Source organism: Phragmites australis, chromosome 17 (genome assembly GCF_958298935.1).
Source record: "Phragmites australis chromosome 17, lpPhrAust1.1, whole genome shotgun sequence".
Lineage (NCBI taxonomy): Eukaryota > Viridiplantae > Streptophyta > Magnoliopsida > Poales > Poaceae > Phragmites > Phragmites australis.
This window is the reverse complement of record NC_084937.1, coordinates 25,911,023-25,932,697: the sequence shown is the minus strand read 5'-3', so window position 1 is coordinate 25,932,697 and position 21,675 is coordinate 25,911,023. Positions and strand designations below refer to the sequence as shown.

At 45.6% G+C, this 21,675-nt stretch overlaps 1 protein-coding gene and 1 pseudogene across 3 annotated transcripts; both read left to right on the top strand.

The window, feature by feature from the left end:
- Positions 1-3,516: 3,516 nt before the first annotated feature.
- LOC133897022 (uncharacterized) lies at positions 3,517-12,675 on the top strand (annotated as a pseudogene).
- On the top strand, positions 7,669-11,335 carry LOC133897764 (uncharacterized). Of its 3 annotated transcripts, none has more exons than XM_062338583.1 (4): positions 7,669-8,000; positions 8,639-10,422; positions 10,556-10,760; positions 10,858-11,335. In XM_062338583.1, exons 1-4 carry the CDS (start codon positions 7,885-7,887, stop codon positions 11,141-11,143), a joined length of 2,391 nt encoding a protein of 796 aa, XP_062194567.1. In that variant the 5' UTR covers positions 7,669-7,884; the 3' UTR covers positions 11,144-11,335. The 3 variants fall into 3 exon arrangements, with proteins under 3 accessions (XP_062194567.1, XP_062194569.1, XP_062194568.1); XM_062338585.1 differs by having other exon boundaries at positions 10,848-11,016; XM_062338584.1 differs by lacking the exon at positions 7,669-8,000 and adding an exon at positions 8,034-8,236.
- Positions 12,676-21,675: the final 9,000 nt, after the last annotated feature.

Genomic DNA, 21,675 nt, shown 5'->3' with positions numbered 1-21,675 from the left:
AGCTGAATCAAGATATGCATGTGGTACCATTGCGATCACAAGCTCACAAGCATTCCATTCCTCCAATTTGTTTGCTCATTCCCGAAGAATTTGAGCCGGTTTGGATGTCTTTTGATGTTATGGTTGAAAAGTGAAGAACACCGGAGTTCTTCAATTTCCCACCGTTTTCTCCTTCTCCCGGCGGTCCCTAACCTCGGCAAAGCACCTTGGGTAAGTCCTCTAGGCTTCCTATGGCTTGGATACGTATTTGGTTGGTCAAAATCTGAATTTGGAGCTATAATTTGAGGCATTTGGTTGGTCGAAATCCCAAGTTTGGACATTTTTGGATGTTTTAGACTTAATTTGAGGAATTTGATGAATTTGAGTTAGGAATGTAGTTTATAGGTTGTTAAATGAGTTCTATAACCCTTGAACTAGCTCAAACATGTTCACTTTTGGTTTGGAGAAGATCGCAATTCGTTTCGGGCATTTTTCCCCTCAAAACAGTTCAGTTCTAGAGCTTCCCCGGAGTATCCGGCCTTCCCTGGAGTCTCCAGGTGAGCCCCAGCCAAAAATAACCAAGAGGGTGCTGCTGGAGAGTCTCCCGGAGTCTCCGGTACCCCGGAGTATCCGGTCTTCACCGGAGTATCCGGGTGCACTGTTCATCAGCCTCTGCTGATAACTTGTAAAATTCATAATTAATTCATACGAACTCCAAAAATTATGAAACTAATTTTTCTGGTTTCATAATAAACTACTCTATCTATTAAAAATATCCCCAGCCATTAAATGTCGAATTAAATTTTTGAGGCTAATTAATTAGGCTAAAGCTATTCACCATTAATTCTTTACAAGTCCAAAATGGATGAAACCAATTTTGCTAGTCTTCTTATGACTTGTTCTAGCTAGGAAAAATGTTTTCCTACATTTTAAAGCATATTTTCATGATATTTCATCATTTACACATTGTAGCTTAGATTGTTGCATTTCATTTATGCGTATCATTGCACGCGTTATGTTTCTTAGAACATGCCGATCCATCGATCCCGGAGACTGAGGTCGATCCCGAGGCACCGCACCTTTGTGAACCAGTGCATCAAGGCAAGCAACTAACATATTTCACCCATGTCAAATTTGGAAGTCTCAATTGATGAATATGCTTATGTATGTATGCATGTGTCGGGTACCCTTGGGTAGAACCTATGCCGATTGCATCTTTCTACCTTGGTCAATTATTCAAGTAATTTCCTTGTAGCCTAGAGATGGTGTTATGTCTAAGTACGAGTACGATATACATGCTTATCAATGCTTAGGTCTTTCGGTAGAAGTCGAACGACGGTGTTTTCTGTTGTTCGCGAGTATAGGGATTACTATTGATTACAAATACATGCTGTTGGTGAGGTGGTTGGTGAGTGATGAGTATGAGACGAGATGTGGGCGGTGTTAGAGGTGTCGTCTGCCTCGGTGGAAAGTTCAGGGGGCAGGTCGGGAGAGGAAACCCGAGCACCATAGACGGCTTGCATCATTTAAGGTCGTCCATCGGTACCGTTGGCTTTAGCACTTACCTTACTCACCACATGCCGATCTAATGGTAAGACGAGCCGAATACCTTCGCAGCTGTGGCTTTGTGGGTATGAACATCGACGGTGTGAGCGGGCGGACTTGTAAGCGGTACTAGTTTGCTTCGGGAGTAGTTCTAGTATCGCCGCGCCGAGCGATGCATGCCCCACACGGTTGTGATTGGTTGAGAAAGGTTGTCATAGGTACCCCCTTGTGTGCACTTTAGCGGGTGGCACAAGCTGTATGGTCCTCGTGTCGTGTGGGTCCAGGAGTATCCCCTGCAGGGTGTATAAACAGTTTGAACTGTCGCGCTCTCGGTCATGAGCATGCTATTGTTTCATCCGTATCGGTCGTAGAGGTTCGTTGTGGATTTGTGGTTTGGGTTTGTGGTGGTGGTATGGACATGGTGGTTATGTGGGTCTGGTCAGAGTTGGTACTTGTTATACTTTTAATATACATGTTGATTACAATTACTTATGTTCAGTTGGTGATGCAGGGTAGTGTCATATATGTTGGTCAAGTTAGTTGTACACACATATGTCTAGGTTGCTTACCGCTTTAATTCACTTAACCATGTTTAATCCTTGCTACCAGCTAATGCATGATCCTTGGAGTCGAGCTATGTATATGTGCTCTATATTGTGTAAGACTTGCGAGTACCTTCGTACTCAGTGTGCTGCCCTTAAGTTGATGCAGGTTCGCAGGTCGGCGAGGAAGAGACGGTGTTTGGCTACTTTGTGCCTGCCGATCAGGTTGGCGGGCAGGAGTAGCACATTCTACTCCAAATTCAGTGTTTTGGTATGGAGCCTAAGGGCATGTGGCTCTATATCCTTTTGTTGTATAGTTTATTTTCTTCCGCTGCGTAGTCTCTTTTGTTAGTTAGGAGTTGAGGGGTTTTGTCTCCTCTTAGCTCACTTTTATTGTAAATTATTGAAATCAGTTGCATGCTTAATATTTGTAATATAAATGTTATTACTTGCTCTTTATTAAGCTATGTTATGATGCACTATGTTGGAGGCATGTGTTCCGATCCTTGGGCACAAAATGCGTGCCGGGACTGCCGGAATGGTATTCAGGTTAATCGTCGAGATTAGATTATGAATAATAATCCGCCTGATGATTAATTTAAATACTATTTGGACGGGTCCTCGCATAATAGCCTCATACCAGTGACATTTCTGGAACATTCGATGAACAAACATCAAGCAAAAGTAGTAAAAGGAAAATATTTCTATTTAGCAAGGATAGAACATGAAGATTTACATCCATGGTATTGTATGATTGAAAGTAATCAAACCATAAGAAGTGTAGTAATAAGTTGCAAAACCTACATAAACATGTTTGACAAAACCTACAGCAAGAATAGAAGCATGCAAGCCAATAAAGCATCACTCTGTTGAACTACTTAGTTAATGGTGTGCACTCACAAATGTGTAGCAATTCACTATCTTAGCACCACTGAGAAGCATAATACTTGTCAAACATTCGAAGTGAAGCAGCAAAACTCATTTTATGTAAAGATGCTAGTAGATTATTTGAGTAATGCTAGCAGATTCCCCTCGAACAGTCCTGAACTACTGGAAGCTTAAAGTGACATAATGTCTTTATAAAAAAGAGGACTATTCAAATAAAGTTAACAAGAATATTTTTCAATAACAAAGCACATGAAAATACTAGAACATGAATATAGATGATGGGGCTTTAATAGTCTTATGATAAACTATTATGACATCTAACATCAGATATGCCCCCTAATGAAAAGATGGAAGATTGCCCAGTAGATAACTGCAAATAAGATAATAGTCTCTGTAGAAACGTGCTTTCTGGAAGTATGGAACCTTGCCCAGGTAACCTACGCTGTTGACCATAACTTAAGTAGATTCTGTTTTATGCACATGAAAGAAAATTCACTGAAACTATCGAGTCTAAAATAGGTGCAGAAATACCAGCGTCTAAAAATTTGAGCGAGGTTGCCGAAGAAAGCAGTAGGCTTCAAAGTGTGGAATCTACCTCTCATGTTCTAATAGATTTTGATGATTTTATTGTAGACCCTTATGAGAGGAAAGAGGAAGATGAACAGAAGTCAAGGTAAATGATGAATAATCGCTCGTCGTTTTGGTCAAATCTATTGCTTCAATTATTTATGCATCATTAAGGATGCAAGTGGGTACCCAATGGGTAGTTTTGGATCACTACTTAGTTCATTTTTTTCTTAACTTAATTAAGTGAGAGTAAATCTCTAGTTTATTTTTTGAGTTTTGAGTCCACCCAATAACTAAAAAAATACAAAACTTACATCCCTATACATCAGCATTCCAATGAACAGGGAGCAGAACGGACAGATTGATGTGTACGATGAGCACTCTAATGGTCCTTCACAAATTAACATGGAAGTACCATCAGATATGGCATCTGACCAAAATATGGAAGATTGCCCAGAAGATAACTGCAACAAGGACAATAATCTTTGTAGAAACGTGCCTTCTGGAAGTATGGAACCTTGCCCAGGTAACCTATGCTACTGATCTAAACTCAGATTCTGTTTCATCCACATCAAAGTAGAATCATTGAAGTTCTAGAGGCTAACACAGGTGCAGAAATACCAGTATCTGAAAAATTGAGCGAGGTTGCCGAAGATAGCTGGCTTCAAAGTATGGAATCTATCCCGTTCTTACAAATTTTCAAAGTAAATAATGTGCAGAAAGACCAGCATCAGAGAACCTTAGTGAGGTTGCTGAATATAGGAGGCTCCACCGTAGTGAATTCACCTCGCCTGCTCGCACAGTTCTCCTTGTCCAAGCTAAAGCAGGTGCAGAAATTCTCGCATCCCCAAAGTTTAGTGAGGTTTCCAAAGATAGTAAACTTCCATCTATGGAATTCACGTCTCCTGCTCACACAGTTCAAACATTCCAAACGTACACAAACGGCATGCCTACTCCGAAATTTACTGCCCAGTTTTCTTATAAAAAAACAAAATTCAGAAACAAAGTTCTATCCAAAAGCTGCTTTATTAGAGAGCCAATTCATTGCAAGGCCACTTCTCATTCAGTAGCTTTGTCACGTCTCCCTCCTCTTCCACTGTTCTAGCAAGTCCTATCCAAAAGCTGCTTTAATACATAGCCAACTCATTGCAAGATCACTTGGCTTTGTAAGGAAGTCTCCCTCCTCTTCCTCTGTTCCGGCAAGCATTCTCCTCCCTCTTCCGGCGAGCATTCTCCTGAATAACAGTGTCTTGAACTGCGAAACAGGATAAATAATGTACAAGAGTATGCATTCAATGCCATTAACAGAGTATTTCTGAATTACGCTTTGAAAAAGTTCTTTCAATTTATCTCTTAGGTGTTATGCTTGTTTTTTGTTTGGATCACTTCTTATATAATGGCATTAACTATTTTTATGGTAGACCATAGTTATCATAATATGCACTCTGTTAATTTCCATAACATGCAATAGATAAGAGAAATGGAAAAATGTTGGTCAGATATGTGTATTTCTTCTATTTGATGGTTAATTTAAGCTTTCTTATATGACAAATGAAAACTATATCATATTTTGTGGCAAGAGTCCTCAGCACGAGAGGATGAAACATAATCACCTGCAAACTCTGATCTCTATTGCAAGCATTCCATCAACAAATTAGAATGTTAACATGGAGATTCAGTTACTTTGGTTTGTGATTGGTTGTTAAAAAACTAAGAAAAGTAATTAGCAATGTTTTTGCCCGTTTCAACTAACATGCACTTAAAATTTAGCTCGCTAACCTCATGAACCAAATTTTGATGAAACCTGCTTCTTCTATTTTGTTTCATCCAGTGATACGGAAAACATGGAAGTGCTGACTGCTGACCAATTGGTTTATGGTCTTAACTTCTTTGTTCACAAAGTAGTCATTACAATTAACAATATAACAATTATGTACCAGATACGTTTGCATCTGTGATGCTTTTATTTTAGGTGCACTGCAGTGTAAGGTCTTATTCATGTAACATATGTTTGCTATTATGGTGTGACAGCCTCTTTATTGAAGTTTTGTTTATTCAAGAATCAAGATCATCGCTTGTGTAATTCTACATTAGCCTTGGTTATTCATAAGTCCATCTTCTTCTTTTTTACTTTGATGGGCAATAATTTGTGGATTTCTCCACTAATATATTTAATGTGCTCAATCAAGTTCTCAAAAAGAAAGAAGAAGAGGAAAGAAAGGCTGGTGTCCAACCAGTCAAGAAAATTGGTATGTTCATTCTGGTACTCTTACTTTGATCCTTTCTTATCTGCACTTATAGCTGTCTGTGGATTTTCTCCAATGAATTGTTTAGTATTCTTCCTGTAAGACAACACCACTTTCAGACCAATGTTTTTTTTTTTTTGCACTTCCTAATTTTTAGTCTTGCCAACGGGAAACTTGACGAAAGAAAAATTATTATTTCACGTCATTTGATACCCTGTCGTGATACTTGATAGTTATACTATGCCTTGTATTATCATTTAATTTTTCTGTGTTGTTTCACCCTGTTGTGTTGGTGAAGGGGGGAAGAGATCTCATATTGCTTTTTGTTTCTTTCTTTTTCTTTTTGTCCTGATTGTTTGACTGCTGATGTTCCTCCAAATGCAGGGAAAGCTGAATCTCCAAAGTTTTGTGAAGCAGCAGTTCCATGTTACTCCTCTAGATCATCTGAAAGGTAACACATCTCATTTCAATATGTTCTGACTGGGAATATAAGTGTGACTACTTTTGACACGCATGTAACACTTTTAAGGACCTGAGGAGGTATCTAGGCCTAACGATGCAACTGATACAGAAGATGCTACAACAGATAATGAGAGGTGTGTTCCAGTTCAATGTTTTCTCTGCAAATACTGTAACTTGTGATGACATGTTATTTACTCTGAAGCCTTTTTCTTTGGCACGGTCTTGCAATTTTCTGGGATAAAATATGTATGTGTAAAACAGAATGCGTGTGTTTTTGTTTGCAAGGAACATGTAAATTAAAGTTAATCTACCAGATTCGGAGATAGAAATGAAGTAAAACTTCTGGAGTGTTTGAAACTGAAGTTGGATCATGGTACTTAATATTGGATTTCCCAGTGTCTTATGCACACCTAGGTCAAACCTTCCCAACTTCTTTTGGGTATTGCAGACGTATAGAAAGAACATTGATTTCTGCATAACTCCAGCTGATTTGGGAGCTAAAAGAGAAGCAACAATCTGTTTCATTTTATTACATTGATTCGAACTCATTAATTTTGTTTCAGGTCTTCTGAACCAACAGGTACTGATGCCACTTTTAAGCGAGGGACTTGGCAGCCACCAATATGAATGCCAGGCTTAATTCCAACAGATGATATCCGAGCATTTTCCTTTCACCTATTTGTGTAACATCTGTAACCTTTGCTCTAGATGAATCAATTACGCGAGTTCCTTATTTTCAGTTAGTTAAGCATCTGACAGAGTTGTGGGTAATCAGTGGGTTGTCATTGGATTTTTGGAAAATTTTCCGGTGCAAGTTTGATGGACCGTGCTACTTTAAGCGAAGTTTTGAATCATGGCTCTCATAGGCTCCTCCAGATGATGGCTCTGTTAAGGCCATTAGGGCATAAACAATGCAAGTCGCTTTGGCACGAGTTTAGAGTATGTTGCTACATCATTAAGCACGTATATAAAAACTATTTTGTCTAATTCAAATATGTCTTTAAATAGTTCACTATCTTGGTAGCACACTCTGAAACACCTTAAACAAATTTAAGCACATTTTCGTCTTTATAAGCACCCATCTCATCTGTTATGGTAGAAAAAACCGATTTTTTATATCTATGCATCCTTATTTTACATGTTTTTATATCTTCCGTCAGTTCAGCTCTAAACAATGGTTTGAAGTATTGCTCGATAATTGCCTCTATCCAAATAATAGTTTGGATTTGTATCTGTAGTTTTCTTTATTAAAATATAATTATTCAAAGCATTACTTGATAGTTGCTCTTACTAAATAAAAAGTCCATATTACCCTACGGATAATGTTCAGAGTCTTTATTGAAAAGTTCATATTATTCAAAACATTACTCGATAGTTTTCTTTATTGTTCTCGCGGCATTTGCAAAAGCAATGCTACTACTACAAACAGTGGGGAAAAAAAGAAGTGGTAATATTGACCGTCGTTTCCGCTCGCAACCCCGTCGACCACTCCGGCAACCACACGAGATGACGGCAACCGCAGGCGCCGAAAGCCCCGCGAAACCCGCCGGATTCCACGAAAATCTCGCCAATCTCCGCCGGTAGCCGCCGTACAGCCCCACCCGGACCCCGGTCCCTACCCCCGTCCCCTCCCCGACCCAGCCGCGCTGCTGTGGATGACTCCCGGTTTCTCGCCGGAATCCTCGCAGCTTCCTCCCGGTTTTCCCCTCTCCGATCTCGCCGATCAGATCTGCCGCCCGGAGGAGAGCGCCCGCTTGATGACCGACGAGAGGTGAGTTGTGTCTTCTCCAGTGTTGGATTCAGTACCTCCCAATTTCTTATGTTTTGGTTAACAAAAAGGATCGAGTTGGGGTTGGATTCAATCGAATCCGGCCGGTTTCATTGGGCGCGGTCCGGAAGTCGCAGGTTACCACCGGGACTGCTTGCAAGCTCAGGCCTTTTGTGTGCTTGGAACGAAGTGATGAACTGTAATCTTGCTAATCCTAGTTAAAGCTCTGGAACCAGCAGGTTGCTTTTTATTCTTTTTCATTTTTATAGCTTAACCTTACGGAAGCCGTCATTGGTAACCTCACGAGGAAAACCTGCACCTTCTTGTGGTTTTTTGGATTATAGTTTTTTGCATATTGTATGCTAAAGTTGTACAATGTAACTGTGCACAAGCCTATTTTACTAGCTTCATTTGATCTTTTGGGTAAAACTCGAACAGTTCTGTAGTAGAACTCTGCATAAAAATGAACAAGATGTGCACTTCATTTGTTGACATGTACTCTGCTGTACTTAAGTCATATGAAAAGTGTAGTGCTCTTGTAATTTCATTGGTTAGTCATGCAACAAAGTGGTGATACAATTTATATTTGATAACACTTCTGGTAATAGTTCTGAAAGATATTTTTATTCTCTCTGTTTTAGAACTGAGGTACCTGGTGCCTCATCAACTGGAGGCACCTTCATGGCATCACCTTCAGCTTCTTCGAGGGCACTGGATCCTGCTTGGGCGCATGCAAAAGTGGATGCCGGTTCAAGAAATGCCATAATATGTCTTCACTGTGGCAAAAAGATTGGTGGCGGCGGCATTACTCGCTTTAAATATCATCTTGCTGGAATTCCAGGCCAAGTTGAAACTTGCAAGAAGGTGCCCAATGATGTGAAGCGTCAGGTAAAACAACAAATTGATGGTAAGGGAAGAAATGAAGAAAGAAGGCATGAAGCTAGAGTTGGCCACAGTTCACGTTTTGAAGATTCTTCAGATGTTATTTTCTCAACTGAGGTAGGCTCTGCAAGTCAATTTAGACCATCAAGGAAGCGAAGAACAGGATACTTTCCTCCACAAGCTACCATAGGTTCAGAACCAAGCAGTGGTGGATTGATGGGTTCAGAAGACATGGTTCGACATGGCATGGATGGTCCAGAAGCTCCAAATGATCTGTTACACGATGCTAGAATTGCTATGGCTAGATGGTGGTATGATGCAAATGTACCATTCGGTGCAGCTAAATCTCCTTTCTATCAGCCGATGCTAGAAGCGATAGCATCTGCTGGACTAGGCTTCAAGGGACCATCCTATCATGACCTGCGTGGGCCATTATTGAAACATATTGCTGAAGACATTCGTGAATATCTTGATGATCTGAAGAGACAATGGAGTGTACATGGTTGCTCAATTATTGCTGATAGACAAAAGGACCATGGAGAGGGTTCCATAATCAATTTTCTTGTATACTGTCCACGAGGTACTAAGTTTTTGAAGTCCATAGATACTTCAACAGTGAAAGCAGATTTACTTGAGATATTTGATCAAGTTATAAGAGAAGTTGGACCGGAAAACATTGTTCAGTTTATCACTGATATAGATCCAAGATATAAGGCTACAGTTAAGATTTTGGAGGAAACATATGGCACTTTTGTCTGGTCTCCATGTGCAGCGCGTTGCATTGACTTGATGTTGGAGAATTTCGCAGATCCTAAATATTTTCCTATGATCAATGAAACTTTAGGTAAAGCTAGAAAGATAACAAAGTTCATATATAATCATGCATGGGTGTTGTCTTTAATGAGGAAAGAATTCACAAATGGTAGGGATCTGTGTCGTCCTGCCATCTCGAGATTTGCTACTCATTTTCTTAGTCTCCAATGCATTGTCAAATTTGAGAAAGAGCTCCGTCAAATGGTTACTAGCAACAAATGGGTGAAATCAACTTACGCTAAAGGTGGTATTGGAAAAGATATCGCGGCTATTATTCTGAAAGATGTTGACTTCTGGGCCCAGTGCAAACATGTTGTTAAGGTCACTGAGCCGCTGTTGCGTGTCCTGCGCTTGGTGGATAGTAATGAAACCCCTTCCATGGGTTATCTTTATGAAGCAATGGAAAAGGCAAAGGAGTCAATAAGGAGAAGGATGATGCACAAGGCTTGTCTGTATGGGCCGTATCTTAGAGTAATTGATGCAAGGATCGAGAAGCAGCTTCACAGTCCATTGCATGCAGCAGGGTGCTTTTTTAATCCTGGTATTTACTTTAGCCCCTCTTTTAGTATGCAAAGCTATGCATTTAGGGGGCTTATTAAGACAATTGCTAGTTTGGTCCGTGATGATGAGGTCCAAGATAAGATATTTCTCCAGCTTGAGGAGTACAAGAAATCAACCGGTGACTTTGGCCTTCCGATTGCAATTCGTCAAAGAGAGAAACTTAATCCAGGTAAGAATGCCTTTTGTGCTATGACTGTGAGAGATTTTCTCTCTTGAGAAATGAATCCATGTACAATGTTCTGATTGCTATTTGCCTTTCTGTGGATACCTCAATCTTACCATGTTACATCTTTGTTTATTAGTTGCATGGTGGGATAACTTCGGTAATGCAACTCTAGAGCTTCAAAGTCTTGCAGTCCGTGTCCTCGGCCAATGTTGTAGCGCAACAGGGTGCGAAAGGAATTGGGATATTTTTGAATATCTCCATTCCAAGAATCTTAGTAGGCTTGAACGTTCAAGGATAAGTGACATTGTCTTTGTTCGGTACAATCTGAAGCTTCGAGAAAGGTATAAGTACTGCAAATCGTTTCATGTATGCTGTCGGGTCAGTCTTTCTACTTGCCCCATCGTGATTTTCTACTTACAGTTTACTAGTGTCTTGCAGGAACCTGCGTAAGCTTAAGGATGCCATCGATCCTATCAGCCTGGACAACATCGATGTTCTGGATGAATGGGTCAGTGAAGAGCCTAGCCTTCTTTGCAGAGATGACCTGAACTGGGAGAGCGTAGACGCACCATTTGCTGAACCGGTTTCTGACGATGAAGAGCTCGTCGCTATTGACGACGAGGAGGAAGCCCCAGTGGCAGCACTGTCCTGGTCGGCAGCAGATGCTTTGTATTGCCCACAACCAGACCAAGACCCCTATCTGTATGTCACCCAAGATTGTTAAACTTAACCTGTGTCAATAGACCTGGTGCCCATGTTGCAAATGAAGTAGTGAACTGAACCTAGCTAGCATTAGGAGACCAATGCCAGGCTCTGAAACTTCCTTCTGCGTGGATTGGTGATGGTTGGGCTGTAGCAGGTCATTTTGGGATGCAAAATCCATTGCTGAAACCAGTGGCGTAGCCAAATATTTTGGGAGACCCGGGGCAAACTTTGAACATAGAAAGAAAAGGAGAAACAGCACGAATCTATACTAACCAAACAACAGTGATAGGATTTTGAGGCACATAAAAAATCGACCCTCCATGCTCCCCACCAGCTTGGTTGCTTGAACTTCCACCTTTTCTCCTATCAATCTTGCTTTGTTTCAACGCTAATGTACACGCCGAGGCTACCCAGGGCAGCTGCCCCGGTTTGCCCCCCTGGTGGCTACGCCACTGGCTGAAACCATTCCTTTGTTTTGCAATCTGTAGCATTTTCAAAACATCTGTGATCTTTCTTTTGCCTTTTGATACCAATGTTTCAGAGTAGACTGATGCTACCACTATTTGCCTCAGCGAAAATACACCAGACAGTGCATATGTGTGTTATGTGGGGCCAAACTTATGACCGCCGCAATAGAAGTGGCTAGGATCAGATATTAGCTCTGTAGAGTTCGTTGCAGATATATATTTTTTACTTTAGTTAAGTTGTTAGGAAAATCTTAGTTTGTTGCTGAGAATTTAGAGTTGTTACGGTGTCCGGCTCTCCTTTAAAGGGCGGCACAACAGATGAATAAAGGCAAGCAAGATTTGGTTATTCCCTCATCTCCTCCTCCTCCGTTCCATCTACTTCAGCTCCGGGGCGACAGGCTGCACTGGCCTCGCCTTCCCATCGAACAAGCACTCTCCTTCAGCAGCCATAACATTTGGTATCAGGATCAGGCATTCCTGTGCTAGTCGCCAATATGCTGGGCAGCAACTCAGGCTCCAGCGGTGACATGGATGGAATCCAAGCGCTCATGCAGGCTATCCTCGCCAAGCTTGACCGCCTGGAGACCCTGGAAGGCCAAATACACGACATGGACCAACAGCAGTGCGCGCACAACATCGCCATCAACCGCCTCGAGCGCGATCAACGCGAGATTGTTCTCGTTGGCCGCAGCAGCGATCCCCTCCAGTGAGCGCGTGACGGTCCCATGGGCCACACGCGTTTTCATAAGCTAGACTTTCCCAAGTTTGATGGACAGGGCGACTCGTTGTCGTATCTCAACCGTTGCGAACATTATTTCTGCGGCCAACGTACAGTCGAGGAGGAAAATGTTTGGCTCGCCGTCTTTCACCTCACCAACGCTACACAACAATGGTATATGCGTGTCGAACGAGAGGAAGGAACTTCGTCGTGGCCATGCTTCGCCGAGCTCGTCAACCTGCGCCTCGGACCTCCACTGCGCTCGAATCCTCTCGACAAACTGGTGGCGTGCCGCCGCACCGGCACAGTGGCCGACTATCAAGAGCGATTCTTGGCCCTCCTCACTCGGGCAGGGCCTCTCACTGAGCATCAACAGGTTCAGCTGTTCACCGTGGGTCTCCAAGAACCCATGAGCCTCGACGTTAAGATGCAAGCACCGCTCACCTTGGAGATCGCCATGAACTTGGCCCGCTCGTTTGAACTGCGCGAACGGGCTGTGGCCACGGCACCTCATGCCTCTTGGTCGTCATTCAAGTCTGCGCCACCGCTCTTGCCGACCCCGCCATCGAGTGCACCCATCGCTCCTACAACAGTGCCGACGACCGTGACAGGAGCGACCAATGCGGGAACCGAGATAGTCACTGTGGCAGGGCGCACCATCAAGCGTCTTACCCCGGAAGAGATCAAGGAACGGCGTCGCCTCGGCCTCTGCTTCAACTGTGACGAGCGCTACGCCCGGGGCCACAACCGCTCCTACAAGCAGCTCTTCCTTCTCGAAATGGCGGATGACGATGAGGACACGGATTCGCCGCTCGAGCCTGACACAGAAGCCCTGCGGAACTCTCTACACGCTATCGCCAGCATCAGAACAAGAGACAAGATGCAAGTGCGCTGCTACATCGGTGCGGCCACGGTGACAACCCTTCTCGACTCGGGATCCACGCATAATTTCGTCTCCGAGTCAGTGGCGACGCAATCGTCGCTACAATTACGGTCAAGAAGCAACCTCTTCGTCATGGTGGCGGACAGTGAGCAGGTGCCTTGTGCTAGCGTGTTCTGGCGCACTTGTTTCGCCATTGACACCATGCATTTTGAGGCGGATTTCTATGTCATTCCTTTGGGCGGATAAAAGATGGTGCTTAGGTGGCTAACTATGTCTTTCTGGTACCAAGATCGCCAAGTTCAATGGCAAGGTGGCCAGGGACTGCCAGTCCACAGCTACGCTCCTGTACGGGACGCGATCTGCTCGACATGCTCCTTGATGAGTTCCAAGATGTCTTCGCTGAACCCACGGGGCTATCACCAACCAGGTCGCAGGATCACCATATTCACCTGCATCCTGGGACAGATCCGGTGGCTGTGCACCCCTACCACTACACGGCGTTGCAGAAAGATGAGTTAGAGAGGCAATGTCATTCTATGGAAGCCCAAGGCCTTATCCGGCGAAGTACATCGACTTTTTCATCACTGGTGCTTTTGGTAAAGAAGGCGGATGGGTCATGGCGCCTGTGCTTGGACTATCGAGCCCCCAATGAGCGTACAGTGAAGGACACCTTCCCTATCCCGATGGTCGACAAGCTCCTCGACGAATTGCACGGTGCTATCATCTTCACCAAGCTTGACTTGCGTTCAGGGTACCATCAATGTTCTTTGACCGTTCCTTCAATAGTTCGTGGTCGTGTTCTTCGACGACATATTGATATACAACGCTATATGGTCTGATCATCTACACCATGGTCGTGCTGTTCTCAGCAACCTGCGTGCCAACCATCTCTTCGTCAAGCGATCCAAGTGCTCTTTCGGCGAGCCGTCGGTCACATATCTTGGGCACATGATTTCAGCTGTCGGCGTGGCAATGGACGCCAGCAAAGTGAAGTCGATGGTCAACTGGCCGACGCCCAAATCTCCTAGAGCTCTTCGTGGCTTTCTCGGGCTCGCGGGCTACTATAGGAAATTCATCAAGGAATTCGGCGAGATTGCAGCACCATTGATGCAGCTACTCAAGAAGGACAGCTTCAGCTGGAATTCTCCGGCGGATGATGCATTCCGGGCACTCAAAACTGCCCTAACGACAGCACCAGTCCTGGCCTTGCCGGATTTCTCGCGGCTATTCACGGTTGAGTGTGATGCATCGGGGACGGGGTTCGATGCAATACTCCACCAAGACGACAACCCAATCACATACTTTAGTCACGCCATAGCACCACGACACCATGCTTTGGCGGCGTACGAGCGCGAACTCATAGGGCTGGTCTAGGCAGTCCGACATTGGAGGCCATACCTCTGGGAGCGTCAATTTGTTGTCAAGACGGACCACTACAGTCTTAAATTCTTGCTTAATCAGTGATTGGCAACAATTCCTCAACACCACTGGGTCAGCAAGTTGTTAGGATTCGACTTCATGGTCGAATATAAGCCAGGGCACCTCAACCAAGCGGTCGACGCACTTTCTCGCCGCGACGACGATACTGCTATCCTTCAAGCGATCTCGGCGTCGAGCTTCAATATCATGACGAAACTCAAGTCGGCCGCAGCACTGGATCCATCCCTATCCGCGTTGCGTGAGCAGATTGAAAAGGGTGAACGGGGATTGCCATGGGAATTAAAGGACAGACTCGTCATCTTCAACCGCTGGGTGTTTGTGCCGGCGTCCTCACCTCTGCTCCTAATGCTGATAGCGGCATCTCACGAGGAGGGCCACGAAGCAATACAAAAAATGCTGCACAAATTTCATCGGGATTTTCACACACCAAATTCTCAAGGTGCAGTCCAGGAGCATGTCAACGGATGCATTACGTGCTAGCGCAATAAGACTGACCATCTCCACCCCGCCGGCCTTCTGCTTCCTCTTCCTGTGTCATCTGCAGTCTGGGCGAACATCGCGCTTGATTTCATCGAAGGATTGCCAAAGGTTGGAGGTAAATCGGTGATTCTCACTGTGGTGGACAGGTTCTCAAAGTATGCGCATTTTATTCCACTCGCGCACCCCTACTCAGCGGAATCAGTGGCGGACGCCTTCTTCTCTGAAATTGTTCATTTGCACGGACTGCCGGTCTCCATTGTCTCAGACCGCGATCCAGTGTTCACGTCCACATTCTGGTAGTCCTTGTTTCGCACCATGGGGATCAAGCTGAATATGAGCACTGCTTTCCATCCTCAGTCAGATGAGCAGTCAGAGGCGGTCAATAAGGTCATCACAATGTATCTTCGATGCTTCACAGGCGACCGTCCACACAACTGGGTTCGATGGCAGCCCTGGGCCGAGTTCGTCTACAACACTTCCTATCACACGACTCTCTGAGACACGCCATTCCGCGTGGTGTATGGGCGTGATCCACCAACTCTTCGTTCTTACGAGGCAGGTGAATGCCGAGTGCCAGCAGTAGCGTAGACCATGGAAGAACAGGAGGAATTCCTTGCAGAGGTGCGGTACCGGCTTGAGCAGGCTCAGTCATTTACAAAGAAAGGCTACGATAGGCACCACAGGGAGCAGTCCTTCAATGTGTGTGATTGGGTTTGGCTCCGACTCCGCCGCTGATCGCCAACGTCGTTACAGCAAGAGACGAAAGGGAAACTTCGGCCCCGGCTCTATGGACCGTATCAGGTTATTGCCATTATCAATGAGACTGCTTTCCGTTTGGACTTGCCATAGGGAAGTCGCCTCCACAATGTGTTTCATGTCATCCTACTGAAGAAATTTGTGGGCACACCGCCGTCCATTCCATCGCCCCTACCGCCAACTCACAATGGTTCGGTGCTGCCTACTCCGGAGAAGGCCTTGAAGGTGCGCCTTGCCCAGGGTGTGCGCCAAGTGCTAATTAAATGGCTTGGTCAGCCAGACTCCGCAGTGTCATGGGAAGATTTAGACAAGTTCCAGCGCGACTATCATGTCTTCCAGCTCGCAGACGAGCTGCTAGTCGAGGGGGGGGGGGGAGATGTTATGTGGGGCCAAACTTATGGCCGCCGCAATAGAAGTGGCTAGGATTAGAGAGTACTTTGTAGAGTTGCTTGCCGATAGATATTTTTGAATTTAGTTAAGTTGTTAGGAAAATCTTAGTTGGTTGCTGAGAATCCATAGTTGTTATGGTGTCCGGCTCTCCTTTAAAGGGTGGCACAACAGATAAATAAAGGCAAGCAAGATTTGGCTATTCCCTCATCTCCTCCTTCTCCGTTCCATCTACTTCAGCTCCGGGGCGACGAGGCTGCACCGGCCTAGCTTTCCCGTCGAGCAAGCACTCTCCTTCAGCAACCCTTCAGCAGCCATAACATTTGGTATCAGGATCAGGCATTCCTGTGCTAGTCGCCGACATGCCGGGCAGCAACTCGGGCTCCAGTGGCAACATGGATGGAACCCAAGGGCTCATGCAGGCCATCCTTGCCAAGCTTGACCGCCTGGAGACCCTGGAAGGCCAAATACGCGACATGGACCAACAGCAGCGCGCGCACAACATCGCCATCAATCGTCTCGAGCGCGATCAACGCGAGATCGTTCCCGTTGGCCGCAGCAACGATTCCCTCCAGCGAGCGCGTGACGGTCCCATGGGCCACACGTGTTTCCATAAGCTGGACTTTCCCAAGTTTGACGGACATGGCGACTCGTTGCCGTATCTCAACCGTTGCGAACATTAATTCTGCGGCCAACGTACCGTCGAGGAGGAAAATGTTTGGCTCACCGCCTTTCACCTCACCAACGTTGCACAACAATGGTATATGTGCGTCGAACGGGAGGAAGGAACTCCGTCGTGGCTACGCTTCACCGAGCTCATCAACCTGCGCTTCAGACCTCCACTGCGCTCGAATCCTCCCGACGAACTGGTGGGGTGCCGCCGCACCGGCCTCGCTTTCCCGTCGAGCAAGCACTCTCCTTCAGCAGCCATAACATGTGTGTCCAGCCAACACTCTAAATTGATGGGCAGCTGCTATGTCTCCTCTGCCCCAAGGGCAACTGTTCAGTGCTCAGCTAGTCTGGAGTACTACAAATGACCTGCCTCTGCCTAGCTATCGATGCATCTCCTGAATCCTGACTGGTATCCAGAACTGAAAAATCGAATGCAGTGTGTTAACCCATTGTTCACATAGACTGTTTCTGTTACCTGTCTCTGCTCTGCCTGCCTCTAGTTTATCTAGTATTTCTGCTAGTAGAACTCCAGATCCAGACTTGAAAGAGATGGCGGCATATTGAGCCGGCCGGTCAGGACTCATGAGTGGCTGCTGCTAGCCTGCTAGTGATAATCATGCCGGCGTGAGGTAGCATACGTAACTTGGTGATGCTCGTGATGATAAGGAATACGACCTCTTTTCTAAAGGTAGTCTAAATCAGATCGATTGCGTACTCTTCACGGCCTGTCTACACGCCAACATGAGACTTATCTCCAAAAAAATTTAATCCAATTTGGTCTCTGTTCTCAGGTAAGATCAGAGTCCTATCTATTTGCAGCTTAAGCTTTTAATTTGGTCGAACTCGTCGATGCATGTAGCGTTACACCACTCCAAAAGAGGTCACAGAAGTGTAGTAAGATACAGTACCTTGGCAGTGTTGCTAATTCTGTGCAGCACGGCGGAGGCCTGGCCGTGATCCAGCACCGTTTCCGTACGTCCGTGCGCAACGGCACCGGTCATCACGCGCTACGTACACGATCCTGCCTTCACGTTTCCATGCATGGAACGTCTCGCTGCTCGTTCCACGGTTGGGTTGAATCGGCGCGTACGCGATCGAGCTCGTGCGGCGTGCCGGACAACACCTACGTACCCAACTCGCTGTAGGATCTCCTCCTCATCACGCGTCCGAGTTCTGCCGGCCGGAGTGATTGCAGTAGTCCAGTTGCTGCAGGTGCCACGACCGACGAGCTGTCTCGTAGCTGCCGATACATCGGGCACACGGCCGTGCTTCCCGGCCGGCTTGTCGGCCCGGCCGTCCAGCCGTCCAGCGTGAGCCACACCTCACAGGCCGTGCCAGGTCTTTGGTCGAAGCAGTACCGCAGTAGTACCGTCCGATTCGCCTTCGCCGGCCGTGCGTCACGGGGACACGAGCGAGCTATATGTATTCAAGGCGGCCGGCCGGCCGGCAGGCCGTACGCGCGCGCGCGATCACAAAATCAACGCTCGCCACCGAATTTTTCCCGCGAGTAGACGCGCGTGGTTGGTCTGTCGGCCGTGCGCTCTGCACGGTGGTCTCGGCTCGGAAGATCCGCTCGCTCGATCGTCCTCCCCCTCTCGACCGCGCGCGCGCGCGTACGTGCTGTCCACCCGGCGTACGTGCTGCGACGAAGGCCAGAATCGCACGCACGTACGCACGCGCGTTCGCCGATCACAGGTCGTAGCTAGATACGCCTACGCGGAGCCTGACAGATCCAGCCCGGCCATGAGTGGCTGGCACAGGCCGGTTTCGGGCCAGATCGCCCGGCGCCATGCACGGCGACGCAGCGAGCTCGCGCGCAAGCCGAGGGCTTTTGCTCGAATGCCGAGGTGTCTTCGCCACAAGCGGGCTAGGCGGGCAGCGGCGGATCCACAATAAAAATGACCGAATATCCCATCTGTTAAGATAGAGGTCCGAATATTTTACTTAGAGTGTATTATATTTTTTTCAGAACGGGTTAACTTCGAATTTCATTACACTTAGGCAACGAAATTACAACCTATCTGTTCCCCCGGCCCAAAATAAATACAGCAAAACGAGCTAAGCTTAAAGATAGAGCAAACAACAATACTAATACAGCAGCTAGGGCTGCCTTCTAACCACCACAGCCGCATCGAGAAGCAAATAAAAGCAATCGTGAACAAACAACAGCGCCCAACAAAGGACCAGCTACAAACTACACAAAAGCCATCACGCCCAGGAGCTGAGCCAAAAGCCTCCACGCCAAGGAGCTAAAACCTCCAGAGACCCTCCTGCTCTCCACGCCAGCCCATTATCTGCTCTCGACGACAGCATCGTTTGTGACATTCTCTGTTCTCTGACCTTTGGCCGCCATAGTGGAGTCGTCCTGCTTCTTGGGGTGAAAGAAAAGCGCCGTTTCCTGCAGGGCCTGCGCTCCCACCTTCAACACAACTTTGTGCCGACCATCATGAAGACCTGCCCAATAACGCAGAAAGGAACAAATACAACACACGATCTCAGTAGGATATCGAACAGGTTTATTATCGAACACCACTCTATTCCTCATTCTCCAGATGACCCATACAACAGCCGCTAAGCTCGTCAAATAAATGGATTCCCCACCAGGGAGGAAATGCTTGATCCAAAGAAAGTACTGCTCAAATTTTTCTGGGCGGCAGTTAGCCCCAATGACCGAACCAATCAAACTCCAGATATACCTAGCTATAGAGCATCTAAAGAACAGATGATTGATGCTCTCAGGCTCACAACAGAACATACAATTTGGGTTTCCTTTCCACTTACTTCTAATAAGGTTATCTTTGGTAATGATGGCTTTTTGATACACCAACCACATGAATATTTTGATTTTCAGAGGGATCTTTGCTTTCCAAATTATGCCATTATGCAAGTCAACCTGGTTACTGCATAAGTGATTGTACATTGATCTCATAGAAAAGTTCCTAGCCCTTCCCCAGAGCCAAATAGGCATGTCCTCCTCATGGGACAGAGCACATGTCATCAGAACATCCCTCAACCTTCTCAGTTGGCATTGAAGCCCTTCATTAAGCCATCTTCTGTATGACAAATTCCAATGCTTACTTGCAGCAGCAGATACAGACAGATTTTGGTCATTACATATCTCGAAAAGACCCCTAAACTTGTGAAAGAAGGAAACTTCACCACACCATACATCTCTCCAAAAATCAGTTTTCTCACCATTCCCGATTTTCATTTTTCTGCCGGCCAAGTACAGGTGCTTCACTTTTAGTAAGTCATTCCACACAGGGGAATACTTAGGGTTTGGTTTTATTTGGGAGATGCATTTATCTGTGCTGTATTTTTTTTCACAATCTGTTGCCACATACCATTATCACACTCCAGTTTTCACCACTATTTGCAAAGCAAGCTGGTATTAAGCTTTCTTAGGTTCTGTATACCTAGACCCCCTTAGAGTGTATTACATGAACTACTACATATGATAGATCATTGTAAAACGAAAATTTAATCCGGACACCCTATGCATGTGCATCCACACCTGCCGGTGGGGTTATCTTTTCCAGCTTAGCTGCTCAAGGAAGAAAGATACATAGATGCATCATCATCGTCCCTTTGGCATGGCTTGCGTTGGGGACCGGATCCAACGTACGTAGGATGGATAGAGTGATGGAAAGGAGAATCTTCTTCGGAAATGCATGAGCTAGAGACCTAGAGTGCTGACGGACTAACGACAATGGCATCCTAGGCTTGTTTCTCCTTGTTCTGGCCAAAAGGCTTTAGCGGTCAAAAGCCTAAAGGGAGCAGCAGTACTACGTTGCTTGCATTGCAAGGCTCGGACTCGGGATCGATCATCATTCTCGTTAATTCTTCTTTCATAAAAGATCACTCTTGTTAGTTCTTCTTTCATAAAAGATCACTCTTGTTAATTCACAGAGAAATATTAACATGAAAAATAATCTCCTCCGTGATGATCATGATCGATGTGTATGATGATCTCCGTGCTTTACGTTTCCTGGTCAAGTTAATTTCTCACCAACTTTGCAGGGAAATGTACCTGCATCTCGCATTGTGATCACTGATGGAACTCTGGTGGCTTCAGCTCGATTAATTTCAGTTTGTCCTAGCTAGCAGATCGAGTAGTGTAATACTGCATCGAGTTCTGAAGGAAGGAAAGGAATGGAAGCCTGACAAACGGGGCCTAGAAAGCGATCGCCGCTGGATCTTGCTCTTGTCTGTTTCGCTCGTCCGTGTGGGAGATCGAAGCACGGACTTGCAGCCCCGCTGCTTTATTCTTTCTTTCTTTTTTCTTTGGTACTGGTTAATTCATCCTGCCAAGAAGGCGGGTTTTTTTTGGAAATAAGGCAGGAGCTCTACTGCTCAAATTAGATTAGATGAAAGGAATGTGGTTACTGGTAATTAATAAAAGATTAAAGCAGCAAGAGAGTTAGTACTAGTAGAACTGTTGGAGAGGACTGCTGGTTGGTGTGATTGGGTAAAGTGGCCATTTGGATCTACACATTAGCAGCTGTCTAATTTATCAACCTAATTTTTAATTGGCAGGAGTCATGTGGAGTCACTGTACATCTGCCTGCCTGCCTGCCTGCTTTGGTGCTGCAATTGCTGCACAAACAAACCGGAAGGGAAATCCAAAGTACTCGAGGATCCAAACTCGTGTTCCTTCCTTCCATCTATTTCTTTGTTCTGAAAATGAAAACAATGGGTGAGAAGCAAATGCATGTCGACCCAAAAACAGCAGCAGGGTGTGCAGCAAG